Below are 20,954 nucleotides of genomic sequence, written 5' to 3' on the forward strand. Positions count from 1 at the left end.
ATTGAGTATTTTAAAAGATGATTTTTTAAGTTTTTACTGTACACATATAGTTAAAACAATGACACCCCTGGGGCGGGGCCAGTTTTGACCCCAGGGCTTTTATTTTATAAAACTTGGTAGACACTCATTAGAAGATGTTTCATGCCAAATATCTTAGATGTAGCTCTTTGGGTTCTTTAAAAGAAGATTCTTTTAAAGTTTTTACTATATGCATATAGGGAAAATCAATGACCCCCTGGGGCGGGGCCAATTTTGACTCCAGGGCTTTTATTTGAACAAACTTGGTAGACACTCGCTAGAAGATGTTTCATGCCAAATATCTAAGCTCTAGGTCTTTGGGTTTTTTAAAAGAAGATACTTCAAGTTTTTTCTTTCTTTCTGCATGGAATTAAATTCTTTGAACAATTTTTAAAGGTGACCACCAAAGGAACATTCCTGTGAAGTTTGGATGAAATTGGCTTAGTGGTTTTATATGAGGAGATGTCATTTAAAGTAAAGTTTACGGACGGACGCCGGACGAAAAGCGATCACAAAAGCTCACCCTGACACTTTGTGACAGGTGAGCTAAAAATATCCATAGAAAATATTGAAAATCATATTTTTCAGCTATTCCTATGCTAATTTGATTTAAAAGCATTGCAATGTTTTTCATTTTAGGTTGTTTTTTTCACACAAATAAAATAATTATTCAGTGAAAACGAGTAAGTGAATGAATCTGAAATTTTTCACACAAGTTATTTGTCTAGACCAATACTAAATAGAAACGCAATCTTGAAAATCTTTCCAGTCCCGTTATGTCAAAATACCTCAGTGGAGACCCTTTAAAGTTTAAAGGAACTCCACTGAGGTTTATAAGACTAAAACATAACATATCAATTTTCACATAGATAAACATGAGCTCTTTGAACAGAAATATAAATAAGATATAACTAGGAAATCTAATGATCTGAAATTTTGCACATAACTTATTAGTATAGATCTACATCAAATGGAGTAATAATCTCAAAAAATTATGTCCAGTCAAAAACCTTAGTGGAGTCCCTGTAAGCCCACAGGAGCTGCCATTCTTAAATCAGAATCGTCCTGTTCAGGGTCTGAGGTTTTAAAAAAATTCTCTAAGTAATAACTAATGATATTACATAAGATAAATACAGCCTTCAAACAACAAAAATTACGTTAGCAAAATAATTGCATTATTATTAAAGGTTATATATCCGCAGTTCAAGTTCTTTAATGGCTGTCTGTCAAAAGTATGTCATATTTCAATAGAATGAAGTTGATCAGGTGCTCAATTTTGGCAAGGTGTCGCTTTCATGACCTTTACAAAGTGTCATTGTGACTTAAATCCAACAAAAAAAAAGATACCATTCAACAACAGAACCTAACGATATGGTTTTAAAGGGACGTTAGTTTTAAAAGAATTTGCTTAATTCTAACGTTAACTAATAAAATGACCGGTTGTTTTACTTAAAGCCGCACTTTTTTTGACATTGTAAGAAATTTACTGAAGAAATAAATATGTGACTATGTAATATACACATGTATTTCATTTTAATTATCTAACGTGTGAATTTCCAGTGATATTTAGACCTTGCGTAAATGTTTTCGACTTTTATCCCTAATTAATGCACGCCCTAAGTAATCGATGATGATGATGATGAATAAATAAATAATATAATAAATGAGAAACCCGGATGTAATGTACTTGCGCGCGGAAAGTCGTTGTATGGTGCAAGGGCACGTGAAAACTTTATATGAAGGCAAGCACGAGGGATCAAGAATTCGGTAAAGCTGATGTTAAAGTTCTTAGCACTTCGGCCAGACAATAAAACCATCAGGTTTCAAACTATGTGCTTATGATCATGAAACGTCAATTCTCAACGAAGCTTCTTTGTAAATATAATGTAGATATACAGAAATAGCAGGCCGCGAAGACTTGCTTTACCAAATGTTTGCGCAAAGTTTCGCAACCAAAGATTTTGGGTTCCCAGTGAGTACTTGAAACAATTGGCAGTACTAGTTGACCTCGTTGGGCCACGAAAACAGTACCGCAAAATGGCAAAACACCGCATGTAGAAAATGTATGGATGGACCGGGAGCAAGCAAAAAGTGAATAATTTGCCGTAAAGAAGCTTTCCATGGAATGTTTCATCAAAACATTTTAACCGTCGAGACCCAGTGGGTTTTGAAAAATCAAGTACATGTACAGAATGATGGGCTGGCTATTTGTTACTGTAACTGTTTCATTCTTCAAATTAACATGATATGTCTTTTATAAAACAATGGTATCAGTCTGATAATCATAGACATTTATACAGTTTGTACTGCCTTATGGTGAAAGTGGGTGTGGAAAAATATTGTGCATTTAGCGTGATTTTTATCATTAAAATAACCAATGTTATAATTTAGTAAAAACAAAATTCCAATTCGACCAGACATATTTTTAAGAAAAACTCGAAATTACCCAAAACATTTTTTTTTGTATCTTTTAGAAAAGGGACATGCAAATTTCGTAAAATATGTTTCAGATTGTATGACCTTATTATGACACTGGTGCAATACAATAACTGCTCCGCCCGTAGTGAGTTTTAGCTTGAGAAGCCAAATAATCTTCGTATAGCCATTTATAGATAAACATACATGTATACGAATAGTAGAAAGTTAGAAACTCATACTTTGTAGTGTGTTAGTTGAACATGGCATAGCATTTTTGCGGTAAACCATCTGAAATGGAGTTCATTATTTTAACATGGCATAAATCTGTTACAGCTGTAATATATATGTTCGGAACACAGAACTATATTGCTTGTTGGCATAGCAATTTCTATCTTAATTAATTCAAAGCAGATCATTCTAGCTTAATCAATATTTCTGGCAATAGTATTGCTGTTTAATCAGTATTAGGCATTATTTTTCCCTTGAAAAGTTTTTTTATCAAATAAAATAATCCGTTGTTTAAAACCTTTTGAAAGGAAAAATATTTCTCCATGATTCATCATAAATTATTGTTCAAAAAGGGCAGGTAATCAACATTATCGTTAATCTAATATCTGGGATGTACTATATGTATCGTATGTTCCAGCTAATATCCATAATCTATTTTAAATTCATTTGTCTCTGTGACAATTTTTTATGGATGAGGGAAAAAACCCCATCTTGTTCTAGAAATAAAGCGTTATTTTGTCACTTATTTTCTTTCATGTATTCACATTTTGTAAATAAAGTCGTGATGTATTGGGACACAACATCGATTAAACAAAATATCATTTTAAATTTATAAATTTAATTTTTATAAATAGTTTATAGAGTTTGTGGTCTACAATATTAGATTTATAATACATTAAACTGATGCAATAATCAATTAAAATCACGTTCTATGAAGTCATGGCAGTAAGCCACATTGAATTTACCAGAACTCAGTTCAACCACCTTTTTATTCCTTATCGGCTTTACAAGGAACTTATAAGTTCTGTACATTCCAGAGCAGAGGTAGATCTACAGTGCAAATGACCGTAGAAAAGAATTCATGGTTAATCACATCGAAAGTGACATGCACCGTCCTGGAATATGCACCGTCCTGGAATCAAACCGGGTCGTCCGATTCACAGTCCAACGCTCTACCTTTTGGCCTAACCTGACAACCCACCACTTTGACCTATTATGTTTTTGTATCGGCGCCAAAATGGCACGTGCAGGGAAATGTCAAAAATCACAGGACCAGATTTCAGGAATTCCAAAATCTTCATCAATCAAATGAAGAACAAAGATTCTCCGAAAAAGTTATCGATTTTAAACGTATATACCAGTTATAGATTAGTGTAGATGTAAAAAAAAATAAACACAAGTAGATTTCTAATTTCAATTAGTGCTCGCCAATTTTTTAAGCCAATCACCGACGAGGATTTTTCAAATTTTCAGGTTTCAAATCTTAATAGAACAGATTTTATATAAACTGGACGTTTTATATTATAAAACGCAAGTGGGCGGAGCACTAAGCCGGTTAGAGTGCATATTGGATGTTCTTCGTAAATAAGAAAGCTACAGTCGCTTCGCAAGCTCCGCTCCTTTTTAGCTTTCTTATTTACGAAGAACACCATATATGCACTCTAACATATACTAAAACATATAGATCTATTTAGTAGATTCTATCAAAAACATACATGTAGACATAGATCTATTTCAATAAAAACAAAGACCATAAATTTATGTTTACAAATATCTAATTAATCATAATAATTGAGCTTATTGATATGAAATTACCACGGCTTTAATTAAACTTTATCTTGGAAAAAAAGACTGATGTGCTCTGTACCATTTGATGAATTATATTGTAGTCTCCGTCTTTCATCAGTTGATTTGATGGGCATTCGACCGAATTACCAGTAAGCTATTCAAGAATCTTTATTATATAATTACCATTGCCCCTGTACCGAAGTAATCATCTGGGATCCGTAATTCACAAGGCAAATCTTACCTACATTTTGGTGCGATCTACTTTATTTAACTGAAAATCGAAGTGTCATTTCTTAGTTTACGAAAAGTAGATTCTACAAAGTTTTTACATCGTTTCTTACTTATCTTAAGAAATTGGCGGGAAACATTAAATAGGTCGGTGGTACTATCTTTGACCTAATTAATATTCATAATGGATAGAAACAGAGTAGTAATACACATAACAGTAGTAATAAGGTGGTCTGTATATTGACATATTACACAGAAGTTTATTTCTTTAAATAGATGTAATGGCGAAAATAAAACCACGGATTTAATAGTTTTTGGACATTTAAATGGACGCACCGTCCATTATAACTCAAGTTTCGCGCGATGATGAGCAACTCAACACATTTCCTACGACGGAAAAAGGTATGAAATTATCAAAAGTCGTTGTATGAAAATGGCGAAAAATACTTGGTTAAATGAATGCGCCGTAGAAAGTAGTACGCCACCTGCTGTAATGTATTTCTTGTTTTATAATGATATTAGCATACAGGGCTTTCTTTTGTGTCCATAACTTTTAATATCATGAAAATTTACGTTTTTATTTCCATCCTTTCATGTTTGTTTACATTAAAATCGATTATTTACATGTGTATATGAGAGGTCAAGGTCGTATAAATATGTGTGTATTTTCGGCTATCAAAAAATCTTAAAACTCGTGTCGATTTTACGTACCTTAGTATCTCTACATTAACGGTGTCTAGCTCTTTAATATTATAGACTATTTTGCAACATATATTTTGACTCGTTATATTTTTTCAATCTATTTTATGCATAATTTCTCGAATTAGTGTGGTTAATGTGTTGGAATCTGGCACTCGTCCATGCAAAAAATTGGTCAAGTAAATAGAGCATAGTCTACATATAGTGTTACACATCCGTGTATACTTTTATTATTTTGTCACAAATGATTACATAATTACACACAGATACTTTGTAATATATGTAAACTATTGATATTTAAATTGACCACATAAAATTGTATCTCTAGTAGTAGTAGTAGATATAGGACAAAGTTTAATATGTATGTTGAGTATACTGTATATGTGAGTTATTACATTGATTGTATAATGTCAGCAACAATGAAATCCGCTTGTTTTTTACATGATATACAAAGCTGATTTGAGTTTTGTTCTCTCCTATGTATGGGTTCAAAAGATGTTCTGTTAATATAATTATAAAATTGTATAATGCATACAGATTAGTTATACTTTGAATAGCTACTCACAAGTTGATGAGTAAATATAAATAAACAAATGTAAACTAGCATAGTAGAATATTTTTTTATTAAATTTAGCCTATACATATGATTATATCTCTTGAACCAGTAGATAAAATGAAATATTATTATGTTCTTATCAGGCAATCTTTACATCTATGACAGTATATTTATCTTGGGTGAAATGATGTTATTGATAAACAAAATATAACATTGTTTGAACCTGTTGATTTCAGTACAGTCATATCTCAATTTTAGCTTCCTTTTGCTATTTATTTAGATAGATTCTCCATGATATACTGATAATACTCCCTCTGATTATATAGCTTACAGGCTTACAGCTTAGCTTCCTCTACTCTAGGCATATAGGTCCCACTGACTACATGTTTTTCAATGAAAGTGAAAAATATAATTCAAATATTAAAGCTATTTCCAATGTTTTAGTGACTGGTAATTCCTAATACAACAGTCCTCTGAATACAGGTTTTTGTTCTACAGGGGGTCTCTCTCCAGAGGTTGCATTGTATAAAATTAGTCACAGTCAGTAAGTAAAGTAAGGCTGATTTCTACTTTAAATATGTTTCAGATAATCAGAAATGCAGAAGCTGTTCATCAGGTTTATTTTTGTTTTGAAATGTCCATCTCTAGAATTCATTCTTTGCTCAAGTTTCAGCTAAGCTAGGTCTCTAACAGGAAAGAGGCTGATATTATTATATATCAACATTTATAACTATGCTGGTAATGAAAGTTTAGAGGACTGTGTGCTTATGTTAAAAGATTAATTTAGGTCTTGGGGTAACTACATTGGAAAATTGTAACAGTTTGATTTCCGTCATTCTCAGAAAATGCTAGAGCACTTGCAGTCATAAGCACTAAGATGAATTCTAAACTGAATGAATTGAAGTCCATTATTTATAAGATAATTGTTCCTATAAATGAGTATTAACAGTGTATAGATGGTTTCCTGACAGGTATTTTCATTTTTTCAGTCTTACCTGCCTATTCATAATGGTATTCTGTTCGTTGAACTTATTTAAATTATTATCAGGATTCTAAAATCTTACAGTTTCTCAAAAAAAAGGGACATGTTCAAATTGAAAAATTCAGCACCCAGTTAATTATATGGTTAGAATGTAAGGGAGTACATGTACCCTTTAAAATATGAAAGTAAGCATTAAAACTGTTATTTGATACAATCATACATATACTGGACTTCTATTTCACCATTACATACTGAATTATATGAATAATATTATTATGATATTGAAACTTTAAGCGAGCTTGTAAATTATTATTGTAATTTCTATGCCAGGTCAGCAAAACAATACCATTTGAGTCTGACAACCTTTTCTACATCTTCCGATACCCACGGTTGATTAACATGTAACATAAATGTTAATAATTCGGCCGCGGGTATCCCATGATGCCTTTTCTATGGCTTAAGTTTAATTTTTTGGTCATGTGAAACCCCAGGGTCAGAGGTTATAAAGGAATTCTTTAAGCTTGATCTCCTACACTGTACCTTAGGTTTTTGACTTAGTAAGAAACTGTCACAGAATGTTTTACTGACCACTGAAAATCTTGAGGTCTCAGAAAAAATATATGTTTTATAATCTGGAGGTATAAGAACTTTAAAATGAATGGTTTCAGTCTTAGAATTGCAGGGCGTCATGTCCATTTACACACATTCACACACACACACACACACACACACAAGAAATTAAGATGCTCGAGGGGAAAATTACAAAGGTCAATTAGCAATCTTATTAATATGCAAAACTTAAGGGAAACTTAAAGCGAGAATGTTAAAGAAACTTGTAATTATCAAGATTTTGATGGAGAAGCAACCCAGTCTGCTTTGTTGCTTTCTTCCTCAATAATGCTGTATTTATGAGATGATTTTCTGGTCATTTAACAGAAATTGTCCTAGGCGGAATTATTGATCCCGTCTCTGATTTACCTAAAATATTTAGGATCTCTCGAGTCATCGTAATCGGATAATTCTTAGTCAAATCTTAGATGCTATTAAACATATTGTTCCATGTTTGGTGTTATAAGAAAGAGTGCTAATACGTTTAATACTGATCAGAAATAAATGAGTAAGATGAAATTACATGTTCGATGAATATGATGGCCCTTTAGCAAGTAAAAACACATAATATGTTCAGTTGTTTAAAGATAAATATGTTGTTTAAAGATATACTATGCTTATCCTTGAGTAAAATATTTTTTGACAAAAATTTATTGAAATCTATGAAATTCTTACTGAATATATGAATATATTTGAATAATAGAATGAAAAAACTCTAACTTCTAAGGTATGGAAAGCCACATTCCCTATTACATGTCAAGTAAAGTTGGTCTTTAAAAAAATAAATTGCACTATATTTTCATATTGTGTCCAGCTCAAGTGGGTAGACTTTTTAACATTACATATTCACTTTGTGTGACGTTAAAACATGTTTTTTTATATTTACAAAGAAATTGTGTAACAATTATCAATATTTTCTAATATCAAGTTTGAGCATAGTATATCTTTAAGCTGCAGAGATATTTTGTTGAATGATCAATCCTTTATGATTTTGTGGCTTCCTGGGCCTAAAATAAAGGATTCTCTACATGTCACAACTTTTTACAAGATTATAAATGGCAGAATTTTTCACACTTGCTAACATTGGCCAAATTTACTAACATTGGCAAAAAATTTCACACTAATAACTAGTCTAGTCATATAAAGGAACAACAATGTGCAGACATTTTAGTTTAATATTTACATTTTGCAACTGTGACCAGAGTTGTCTGAAATGGCAGGCAGTTTTTGAGGAGTCCCACATTTTATCAAGTTTAAATATACAAACAGTGTACATTTGTATACATTGTATATGTAACACAGAGGATTGTCTATATACAGTGGATCAGATACAAGACATGATTTGATAACGATAACTATATATAATTCAAAACTTTATGATAACATCAATCAGGTTTTAATAAAAGTTCCAGTATCTATGACTTAAGATTCAATTTGTCACGTTTTCAAACAGTCTACCTGGCTGTTATTTAATTCACTATGCAAAATTACCCAAGAGCCAAAAGCAACTCACTGTAATTTGTTTAAAAAAGAAAAAATGTTTTACTTTGCTTTATTGTGAATTTTAAGTCTAAAATTTACATTGTTGCATGTACAAATTAAAAATGATTTATTATTGATATTTACTTAGACAGTTTAGGGACTCTTCAGGACTGTGATTAGGAGCTGGTTTTATGAGAAAATCACTGTCACAAATACATTTTACCTCCTCAATACAAGTACTTAAGAAAACACTCAGACTCTTAAACTCAAATTCAAAACGAACTGTCTCAGGAAAACTGAGGCTCACCAAACTTGACCAAAGTGATGTAATTATTTGTGGTAAAGTTTAAAAAGTTCAGATTTTAAATATTTCCAGCTATACTATTTATACTAATCAGCAATTTTAATAATAACAAGAAACGTTAAGTATTTGAAAGGATATTAACGTTTGTTATGAAAGGTAAAAGCTTTGGGTCAATATACCCAGTGGTATGTATACATAAACAATTTTAACTAAGATATATTATTGTTGGAGAAAATTCAACGGCAGACGATAAAGCAAAGGATTATTTTTACAGGGTTTGGCCGAACACATTTATATATAAGCTTATTTAACTGTTTGTTTCTAGTAAGAGCTTTAAAAATTGTAAGGTGTGTTAGTATGAAAAGCAATATAATAACAAGATTATCTAAACTCTATTGAACTATAGAAGTTAACAGGTTAAAGCTACATGCCTCTGATCCAGATGAGACAAAATTTTTCAAGAAAATCAAAGTGAGAAAAATGTAGTAAAATCTTGATAATAGTAAGAAGATTCAAATGAAGATTCAAGTAAATATTTACATGATTAAACTTTTGTGTGATAAATGACTTATTTTGCATTATTTAAGAGCTGATTTTGCACAGTTTGACCCTTTTTTGGTAATAAACGTGGGTTGTAAATGTAAGTGCTGTTTGCAATGTGCAAATAATTTTCATTGTTCAATCACTTCACATAATTTTACTTTTGAAGACATTTTCAAAATTTTCATGAAAATTTACATTAATCTGGACTGTGATTTACATTAATCTGGACTGCGGAGGTAAGCTGCTTTAAGAGCATGGCAATGCATTCTTCACTGAAGAGAGAGCTTTGATCCTTATGAGAAAAAGTGTAATTTGGGGTGTGTGCATGCCGATTCCTCCAAACATGAGTTAAAATTTTTCTTAATATTTAATTTTGTTTTCCTTTTGTTTGAATATGAAGTAGTTGCAATGTAAGTCACTACGCCTGCTGATGACCAGACTGTGTGTAATAACTATTTGTTATAAATCCTCAACAATGAACTGTTCTAAATTCAAAACAGAAGTCCTATTTTACAAATTCAATCATAGAAATTAGGATTGAAATTTACATGCGAGTCAAGCTAACTACAAATGGATACTGTATGTAATTTTCACACTTCACTATCCCAAAATTGAAATAAAAATTCATGAGTTTTTCCGTGCTGGAACTGATGGCATTTAGCCTTTGACATCAGTGTAAAATAAGCCCAGCCTGCACATCCATGCAGTTTGACCAGTCTCTATACTGACTTACTTGAAATTAAGGTAGTCTTACTTTAATGCTTTCCTGCGGCCAAGTTTCTAAAATCGTCTAATATCGTAATAAATGGGGCATTTCCGGAATGCTTTTTTCACAATCTTCGGTATTCAATAATTTGTAACAGTCTATAACCAGGATTAAGTACATAGTGATAAAGGATAATTTATTAATGCCCAATATTTCGAAAAAAAATAACGTTCAGGAAATAACCGATTTGCTACGATATTGGACAATGTTAGAATTTTTTGAAGGAAAGCATTACAGTAAGACTACCTTGATAATAACAGACATCTGCAAAAAGTAGAAGCTGGACAAGTTCATTTAAGAAATTCAGTAGCTTAAAGGTTGATCTCTTTTATTTTTTCATGTTTTTTTTTATAAGTCTGAAAAACTAAAGATAGAAAGGAAATGCCCATAATTAGATGATAAGTATCATTGAACATAATGATATTGTTTATTCACTAGACTATAGGAAATTCATCTTATATATTTCTTCCTCCTCAGCATGACTGTCATACTCGTCCACACTCCTTATAGTCTGAATTGATCATCTTGTCCTCAAATGCAGACAATTTAGTATATTTGTACATTGTATATACTTAAAATATTTGAAATAAATTGATTTATTTATTGATTTATTTATTTATCAGTAAAAATCTTTTAGTATATTATACATGTAGATCTGGGTTCACTTCATATGTAGGCAAGGTGACATTCACAGAACGCAGGCCAGCCCCCCCCCCCCCCCCCACACACACACACACACACACACAGACACACACATTCAACCCAGCCACACAAGCAGGGCATCGGGCATCATATTGGGTTAAGGATCCCTATAATGAAATCCTCTTTGGGGTTTAGGATCCTTGTAATGAAATCTTCTTTGGTGATCGAAATCTTCTTTGGTTTTAAGGCTCCCTGTGATGAAATCTTCTTTGGGGTTTAGGTTCCAAGTAATGAAATATTAACTAAGCTTGTGCGGAATGTAGAAATTGCCAGCATTGAATTTGATATAATTATACTTCCTTAAAAGTCACTGGTCTTTAGGTATGAATATGGCTAACATTTATAGTGTTAAATAAACATCAATGTATTTTATAAAAGATAAAAAGAACATAAAATGTTTTTTTTGGTCAATATATTTCTGTTAAGGAGAAATTTTTTTCATAGTGCTAAATGAATTTAATTGAAGCAATTTTTAACAGATGAAAGGAAGATAAAACATACATGTTATCTTAAGTAGGTTTCAAATGTAGAAAACATAAAATAATTTAAATATTGCCTAAAATTTAATTGTGTATATCCTGTACCTGCCTTTTTCTGTCTCAATAATTACTTCCTGTTCTAAGTTTACAACTGGAAGACAGTTACTTTTTGCATATAGTAAATAAGCAGTGAGGGGTGTATATGAGAAGGGAAGTAACTCATGATCAATTTCTCTTTAAGATTTCACCAACTTGTCTCCCTTTAGAATGCACTCTTAAGTCTCATGTTTGTGACTAAGCTTTTTCTATATCGGAACCCTCAAAAACAACATTGGACAGTTTGAAAGCCAAATAGTTAAAACAATACAAGTCTATTGTACTAATTTTGTCGGGCAGAAGCATATAATACTTAAGTTGAATGGTTAATAAAGTTATTGATTTTCAATTATACAGAAAATTACATACATATGTTATCATGTTCAATAAAAAGTTGGCTTGTATTATCTTTTATCATAACAAACATATCGAAATATTTTCTTCCAATTAGGCAGCTGCCAAGTTAAATCTTTATATAATATATTTCAATTATATATTTAGCTTGATTGTGTAAAGCCAGGTATTACACCAGTTTTAATTTGACTGTTAAGTTTAAATTAAGTTCACAAAATGTAAAGTTGGTTATAGTAAGTTTTTTATAAGCATCGACATTGGTTCCGCTAATACAGGAAATATTTATAAATGGAAGTGGGACAGACTTGATTTTTCGTCACTATCCTGGCAGACCTAAAATTTGCTTTTCTCACCATAATCCAGGCTGGGGTATCTGCATTGTCTGAAAAGGGACCAGTCACCTGGTGTACTATATTGTTGGCTGGCCAGCTTAAAATTTTCACTGTAGCAAAATTATGGACCATTCCAATAATGTATGCTGGACAAGCCCAGCATTTGTTCATTTATGTTTAAGATTTCAGTATTAATAAAGAATAGTAAAAAGTATATTTGATATGATGTACATGTGTGCATTAAAGTGTTTGAATTTTAAAGAAGTATACTTCCAAAATGCTTATAATATTATGAAATAAATATGGTAATTTATTGCCTTAAAAGCAAATGGCGCATGCACAAAATCATTGCTAAATGGATAAAAACCAATTTAAAATAGCAAAAAAATATTTTATTCTGGAACATTTTATTCTGTTTACGTACAATATTCATGTGTATTAAATAACAGAGACATTCTATGTTGCAACTCTTACAGGATTCAACCATATGATAATCATGGAACCAATATTATAAATTTTACTGTTGATAAATTCTATTAAAATATTTCATAAGGTATAGATTTATACCATTTAAATCGCTGAAAACATATTAAATTTATTTGGTAATGAATTTCCTATTAAATGTATGGTTGCTTCCAGTTTTGAGGTATATAAGCAGTAAAGCGTGTACATTAGGAACTGTCTGATCATGAATGATACAGTTGCCCATACAGTTGCCCATTTAATGTAAGCATACAAGTATAAGTGTCTTGTGAACAAACGATGGACAGTTTTAAATTCAAAGGCAGACTGGTCCATTAAACAAATTCAGCAAGGTGAGAGAGGGGGTTAACAAACCTGGAGGATGTGTTATTTGATTGCTGTGATATAATAGACCGGTTGTTAGGAGCTTTTGTTATGTCTGCATCTATATTATCCCTTAAAACAAAGTGTTGGACAGTTTCCATCAGAGTTAACAAGACAGAGTTACTATATGAAACTATTAAGTCAGGTCTAATTGGCAATTATTCAGACTGGCTTTACATCTGATTGAATGAAATATGGGAATAACTTCGTATGATTTAAAAGGATGTGAGAAATGTATGCCTGTGAAAGAAGGGGTTCATGGCGTTCATTACTGGATTAATGTCAATTCTCCGTTCAGTGAAAATAAAGGTAGTTTTGTTTTTAGGCAAGACAGTTATACAAATTTTTCATTGTACCAACGCAAGGCAAAGACTTGTTTCTCTCCCCATAATTCTGTTTAGTGAAAATAAAGGTAGTTTTGTTTCAAGGAACGATGATAATACACATAATTATACATGTATATAATATTATTTACAAATTTTTCTTTGTGCAAACAAGTCGGCATGGCCGAGTGGTTAACAAGTTAGAATACTAATCTGAGGATAGCTATCCATATGGGTTCAAACCCCGTTGTATTTTTGAACAAGAAACTTCATATCATTACTCGGTACTGGTTGGTTCCAGAAACGGATACGAAAGTGCATCTATTAGCTTAAAACTTCTTACACAATTGAACTAAAACAAAGTATACACCAAACATTAGGGAAAAACTCATTTCTCCTGCAATTCTAGGGCCTTTTGGTGACAGGGCTTAAAATTATTGACTGTTGAATTCAATTAAAATTCCATTTGTCTGTGATATACTATTTAGCTTTTTCACAAAACAAGAATACTTTAAATTGAGGGCAAAACTGCTGTAACATTATGAAATAAAGAAGGGATTACAACAGTTTTGTGATCAGCCCTCGTTTATGTATGATTTACAGTAAAAGAAAAGTTTTGTAGTTAGTGATTGACACTGTGATTGTTGAAGTAAATCAGTATTTCCTATCAAATACACAGGTATATATAGGTATATATAGGTATATGTGTGAGTGTGTGTTCAGTAGGTCAGATATATTTTAGAAGCTTCTGCATTTCATCTGCAAAGTTCATACAGTGTTGGCAAAACACATTCTACTGTATATATCGTTTGATTCTTGGTTTGCATTTTAAAGATATTGAATATTGTATAAGATAGTGAATTTATAGCAAAATCAATTAAAAAGATTAAGATCTCTTGATAGTTTTATCTATTTACCTTGGCTGGTTATGAAATGTTAACTGTGAAAAAGAGAATACATGTAGTCAGGGCTTCCGTTAATGGAAGTTTGGGAGTCATTTACTTCTTGATTTTTGCTTGTGTCTTCCAAAATCTAATTCTTTTCCTTCTTACCTATATAATGAGACTTCCAATATCAGAGATTTTGAAGTCTCTGACTTCCAAATTTTGGAACTTAATGGAAGCCCTGTGTAGTTAAAAAAACCAATTTACTGTTTCAATTCACAGAAAACAATATGATTGTAATTTGTATGGTAATATTGAACTGGGACTGTGTAATTTTTTCGTAAAGGTTTTTTCGTAAGTTTTCGAAAGAAGTTAACAAGTTTACTCATTGGCTTTAAATGATAGAACTGTTCTTCTCAAGGCTATTGTTACACTATAAGTTTTAAGCTATACAAGTCATGTATCGTGATGCCATAGTTTGAAATCTTTAAGATTTACTTTGGATTCAGATTAATTAACGACTAAAGGTCATTGAATATTCAAATGTATCGGGGTCATTATTGCCAAACAATATTACCCATATATCATAACAAGAAATTTAAGCTTAAGTTAACAGAAATAACACATGTATAGTACGGGTTGCAATGTACCTATGTCTTTTTAAAAAAAAAATTGTTTTTCAAAAATTTTTTCAAAATGGTAATTGATAAATCAACTGATGCTCTAAGACAACCAACTGGGAGGTTTTTTTTCGCCATAAGTGGCAAAATTAAACTGAACATGCTTCATTATAAAATTAATGGTTACAAATGTACTGTAAGAAACTTTGAAATATCATGTAAAACAAGCAGGTTGTGGAAATTTTATACACATTCAAGTTGCTGACAAATAAATGTTATTAATATTATAACTGATATAATGTATAATTATATAATATCTGAATCTTTAAAATATTCAGAATTCATAGCGTCAATTATAAATTATTAATTATATTAAGCAGAGTATATAAATTTGTAATGATTTTGAAATTGAAAATGAGTTCATATGCTGCTGTTGTATTTTTCAGGGTCGTCGACGTTGAACAATAAAAAGAGGAATCGTGGGATTCTTAGCTCATTTCTGTGTTGCTTTGGCAACAAGAACAATAACTCTTCAAGTGCCTATCAAGCCCCGAATGCTGAAGTAAATGGCAATCCGCGGGATATCTCATATGTAAATATTTTCTTGTGATTAACATTTTAACCAATGAAAACTGTACATTTACTAGCAAAAGTATAGTTCTTTAGTGAAAAAATCTCCTTTGGTCATTTAATATGGGTTATAATAAAAATTTCAAAATGCCAAATTTATTTAGATCTCTTTTTCATCAATTGTTGGTCTGTGGACCTGTTTCACTCACTTTACATTTCAATTTGTATATAAAAGTCATATATTTGCCCTTTGCAAATGTGGGCTAGGTTCTTGCAATGTTTAAATCTCTCAATTGACAGTTTATAACATCAAGAGATGAAGGGTACAGAAAAAATGCATGGGCACAATAGGGGCTTCTTTCAGCAATACCCATTTGAGTGTCAACAAAAGTTTCACCTTATACAAATTTGTTTGACTCTTTAGGAAAAACTGACCCTCCAGTATTAACTGATTCTCATAATTTTGTTATAATTCATATGCAAGTCCAATAAACAGATATCATTTGGGTCAATTTATTCTAAGTTTAATTTAGAGTGTACATGTGTGTGCAAAATACTTGTTCAAAATTTTAACTGTGTTAATGTGTTGTTAATTAAGTTTCATACACTTTGTATCCGTATTTTAATGGCCCCAGCATTTCTTTAATGTCCAGTGTTACATTTATCATGTTTACTTTTGTTGTTGTTTTTATTTCAGTGTTTAATTGTTACGATTAACAATGTAACATGTTAGCTTTATTAGGTTGACTATTCGATAAGAATAAGAACTATCCTAGTCACCTGAGCGTCAGCGTAACCATTTATGTTAAAGTTTTTGTAGCACCTCAAATATTTTCAAAATCAATTGACATATGGCATTGAAACTTTGCACACTTGTTCAACATCATGACCCCAACATGTAGACAGGTGACGGTAACTCTATCAAGCATTTTAACAGAATAATGCCCCTTTTTCTACTTAGAATTTACATTAAAGTTTGCATACCATTTCAGATATTTCATATTCCATTGACATCTGGCTTTGAAACAAGTTGAAATTTTATACACTTCTTTGAGAGCATAATAGGACTCTCTTCAAGGCCTATAACTGTAACATGGATTAAAAGAAAAATTTAGCCCTACAATATAACATGTTAGATTTATTATATTTCAGAGTCCCAATGAGAAATATTTACTACCAGCAGTAAGACCGCAGGACTCCAACAAGAAATGTGTTGTTATAGATTTAGATGAAACCCTTGTACATAGTTCATTTAAGGTAAGCTTATTTGAGGTTAACTATGATTTATGGCTGAATTTAAAGTTAATTTAAGGTGAAAGCTGACTGAATTTACCTATAATCTAAAGCTCATTTTATGGTAAGCTATGATTTTTGGCTGAATATAATTATGGTTACCTGTGATCTAAAACTCATTTTATAATAAGCTATTATTTATGAGTTCATTTAAAGCGAAGCTATGGTCTTATTGTAGAATGAAAAGCACTCTTTGATTAATTGCATAATTTATGGTTAGTTATGATTTATATATATTTTTTGGGGGTAAGTTACAAATAAAAGATAAATTTATAATAAGTTATAATCAGAAGTTGCATTGATAGGAAGCTTTGATCAATAATTGATTATGTTAAGCCTATGATTAATGGTTTGTTTATTTATAGCTTAAAATAATTTTATGGTCTACAAGCTATTTTAACTTTTATTATCGTAAAGATGCATTATTCATTTGACTGCCTTTTGCAGCTATTTTTGGGGAAAGGCCCATATTTGAATTGTGGAAAAATATTCAGAAATTGAAATATTGTAAAAAAAGTTCAAAATCTACCTTTAACATGGCATTTTAAGGTGTTTTTCCCTGTGATGATCATGTCACCTGTCACTTCTTTTAAGAAACAAGTCAAAACAGTTGAATTTTTTCTTAGAAGTTAAAACAGTTTGATATATTAGGCAGTGATTGTTTTGTTTATTACGAAACTGGGAAAGCCGTTGTTTCCTTGAGTAAGAAACTTTACACTCATTGCTCAGTACTGGTTTGTTCAAAAACAAATTCAAGAGTGTGTCAAAAACAAATTCAAGAGTGTGTCTATAGTAAACGCAAACTTAAATAAGTTCAGTATAAACCATACCGGTAGTTATAAATTTCAAGTTCACTTAAACTAGACTAAGACTAACTCAAAAATACAAGTTTCAATATATTTCTGGGTATATTTCTTAATAATCTTTTGCAAATCTGATTTAATCCATTATGATCAGGGCATGGTTGATCAAAGCTGTGATGAATTTTAGAACTTAAATATACATAAAAGCTATGATGTATCATTAAATATATTACATTTAAAATTTGCTGAATTTAGAAACTAAATAAACATGTAAACATCAAATAAGCATAGAATGTTATGGACTGTGAAATCTGCAGTGTTCACCCTTTGATGGTGACGGATTATTTTGGTGACAGATTTACGATGTAATAAATATTTCGCCAAATACACTGACGAGATCTACATTGATATGTTTTTCATCTTTTGTGTAAAAACTGTACAGTTCTTGTCATATTATTACACATATGCTGTATAAACTTATGTATATTACATCAATATCGATGTTACACATTTTCATTTATACAGTACTCCCCTTGTGGCTGAGGGGTTGCCTTGACAAGTTGAGGCATCAGAATTGCAGCCTCTGTTTAACTGCATAATAAATCGGTCATTTCTGGAATTTCTTTTCCAAAATCTTCAATATCCTATAATATTTGACCGTTTATAACCAGAATTTAGTATAAGTGAATGTAAATAATCTAATGTCCAAGATTTTTAAAAAAAATTACATTCTGGAAATAACGATAACCAATATATTACAATGTTGGCCGATATTAGAATATTTTGCAGGGAAAACTTTACAATAAGACTACCTTAATACTGTACAATGTAGTACTAATTGTGAAGAGGTTGGTACTCAACTGAAGAGAGGTTTCACTTTTTTCTGTCACAATCACATAGTAATGAACAATTTTTACTTTATTTTTTATTTCAGCCAATTAGTAATGCAGAATTTTACTTTATTTTTCATTTCAGCCAATTAGTAATGTATAATTCTACTTTTTAGTCCCCTACCGGTTTACCGGAGGGGACTTTAGGTTTACCCTCCGTCCGTCTGTCCGTCTGTCCGTCCGTCTGTCCGTCTGTCCGTCCGTCTGTCTGTCAGTCCGTCAGTCCGTCCGTCCACAAAACTGGATCCCGCGATAACTTGAAAAGTACTGAAAATACTTTTATGAAACTTGGTATATGGATAGATGGCAGTATGGAGATTATGCACGTCTTTTTCTTTTCTTCCTATGTTGAAAATTCTGGTTGCTATGGCAACAAATAGGCTAAAATATGGCAAATTTTACACATAAACTGGATCCAGTGATAACGCAAAAAGTACTGGAAATATTTTTATGAAACTTGACATATGGGTAGATGGCAGTCTTGGAATTATGCACGTCTTTTTCTTTTCTTCCTATGTTGAAAATTCTGGTTGCTATGGCAACAAATAGGCTGAAAATATGGCAAATTTTATACATAAACTGGATCCAGTGATAAAGCAAAAAGTACTGGAAATATTTTTATGAAACTTGACATATGGGTAGATGGCAGTCTTGAGATTATGCACGTCTTTTTTATTTTCTTCCTATGTTGAAAATTCTGGTTGCTATGGCAACACATATACTGAAAATATGGCAAATTTTACACATAAACTGAATCCAGTGATAACTCAAAAAGTACTGGAAATATTTTTATGAAACTTGACATATGGGTAGATGGCAGTCTTGATATTATGCATGTCTTATATGTTCTTCCTATTTTGAAAAATATCAGTTGCCTTGGCAACAAATAGGCTTAAAAGATGGCAAATATAACAATATTTGTGATAAGTCAAAAAGAGCTGAAAATTTTTATGAAATTGCATCTTTAAGTCAAGAGTTATCTCCTATTTAAGAATTTTGCTTTTAAAATGTTATATTTTGGTAACAGGGATATTTCAAATATTAACTTTAGAGTGTCCTTCAGTCCGTCTGTCTGTCTGTTCATAAAAACTGTTTCCTGTGATCACTTTTAAAGAACTTTTCCAACAAGTTTACTTAAAATAGAGAAAAATTGAAACATAAGTGAATGGCCAATGGCCCTTCAGAATGTTGATGGGGTTCTAACCGGTAGGGGACTTATGGATTGCTTGCAATACTATGATAATTGCTTGTTATTTTTTATTTCAGCCAATTAGTAATGCAGATTTTATTGTACCGGTAGAGATAGATGGAACTGTTCATCAGGTTTATGTACTAAAAAGGCCATTTGTAGACGAATTCCTTAAAAAAATGGGAGAGTTGTTTGAATGTGTGCTCTTTACTGCTAGTCTTGCGAAGGTACGAGAAATTTTCTTACTAAATTTATTATGCTCTTGTGTTTGAATACAATGTTGGGGACTTTGGTTCCTTTCATGGGAGGGGGGTGGCTGGGAATTTTCAAGCTAGATTTATATGGCAGGTTGGTGGTTTTACTGATCGGGTGCACAAAATATATATCACTTAATGCAATTTATTGCTGGATGCAGAACTTCAACAATGCGTGAGCTATTTATGAACCCCAGTGTCGCAAAAAAAACAGGAAAGGAAAATATCTGTTATCTTAAGGTTGTTGATAAATAGTATTTAGTGTTAAACACATGATCGACAACTGTGTGTGTATATATGTGTTAATATACAGATAAAATTTGACAGAGGTTGTTAATCTTGTATACAGTGTATATTGAAGGTAAAAGGTCTTGTGTCCAAAAATGGGATTAAAAATAGTTCATGAATTAATTGCCTGCTTTTAAGTGACACCATTATATATGGGGACAAAAGTAAAAATTTTCCTTCTTCCTTAATGATGATATTAATTATAGAGATTCTTTATAATACAGATAGCTGGTTTGGTTTAAACATATTTATTTAAAAGCCATTGCGAAACAAGTTCTTGCAAATTATATTAACCACATTCGAGTCCGTTTACTGGAACCAACCAGTACTGGTGTCATATGAAGAAACATGGGCGAGACCCAAGTAGGGCTCGAACCTATGATCTCTGGTTTGAAAGGCAGACACCTTAACCACTAGGCCACAATACAGATGAATTGCATATTAATGAAGATTTAATAACTAAATCTGTAGTTTATTTTATTGTGATTTTATTGTGTTGATGTACAAAGTATTTTTCTCCAATTTTTAGCTCACCTGTCACAAAGTGACAGGGTGAGCTTTTGTGATCGCTTTTCGTCCGGCGTCCGTCCGTCCGTCCGTCCGTCGTCCGTCCGTAAACTTTTACTTTA

General features: G+C 31.6%; 1 protein-coding gene across 4 annotated transcripts in view; it reads left to right on the forward strand.

Moving 5' to 3' along the window:
* Positions 1 to 4,661: 4,661 nt before the first annotated feature.
* Positions 4,662 to 20,954, forward strand: part of LOC132755215 (CTD small phosphatase-like protein) — a 29,924-nt gene continuing 13,631 nt past the window's right edge. For all 4 annotated transcript variants that reach the window (XM_060746027.1, XM_060746029.1, XM_060746028.1 and 1 more), the window contains exons 1-4: positions 4,662 to 4,863; positions 15,485 to 15,630; positions 16,761 to 16,865; positions 19,861 to 20,010. In XM_060746027.1, coding sequence (XP_060602010.1) covers positions 4,788 to 4,863; positions 15,485 to 15,630; positions 16,761 to 16,865; positions 19,861 to 20,010 — 477 coding nt within the window. In that variant the 5' untranslated portion in view covers positions 4,662 to 4,787. The remainder of the gene's footprint in view (positions 4,864 to 15,484; positions 15,631 to 16,760; positions 16,866 to 19,860; positions 20,011 to 20,954) is intronic.

Source organism: Ruditapes philippinarum, unplaced genomic scaffold, assembly GCF_026571515.1.
Source record: "Ruditapes philippinarum isolate M1 unplaced genomic scaffold, ASM2657151v2 ctg3107_1_1_1_1, whole genome shotgun sequence".
In the NCBI taxonomy this organism is placed as follows: domain Eukaryota; kingdom Metazoa; phylum Mollusca; class Bivalvia; order Venerida; family Veneridae; genus Ruditapes; species Ruditapes philippinarum.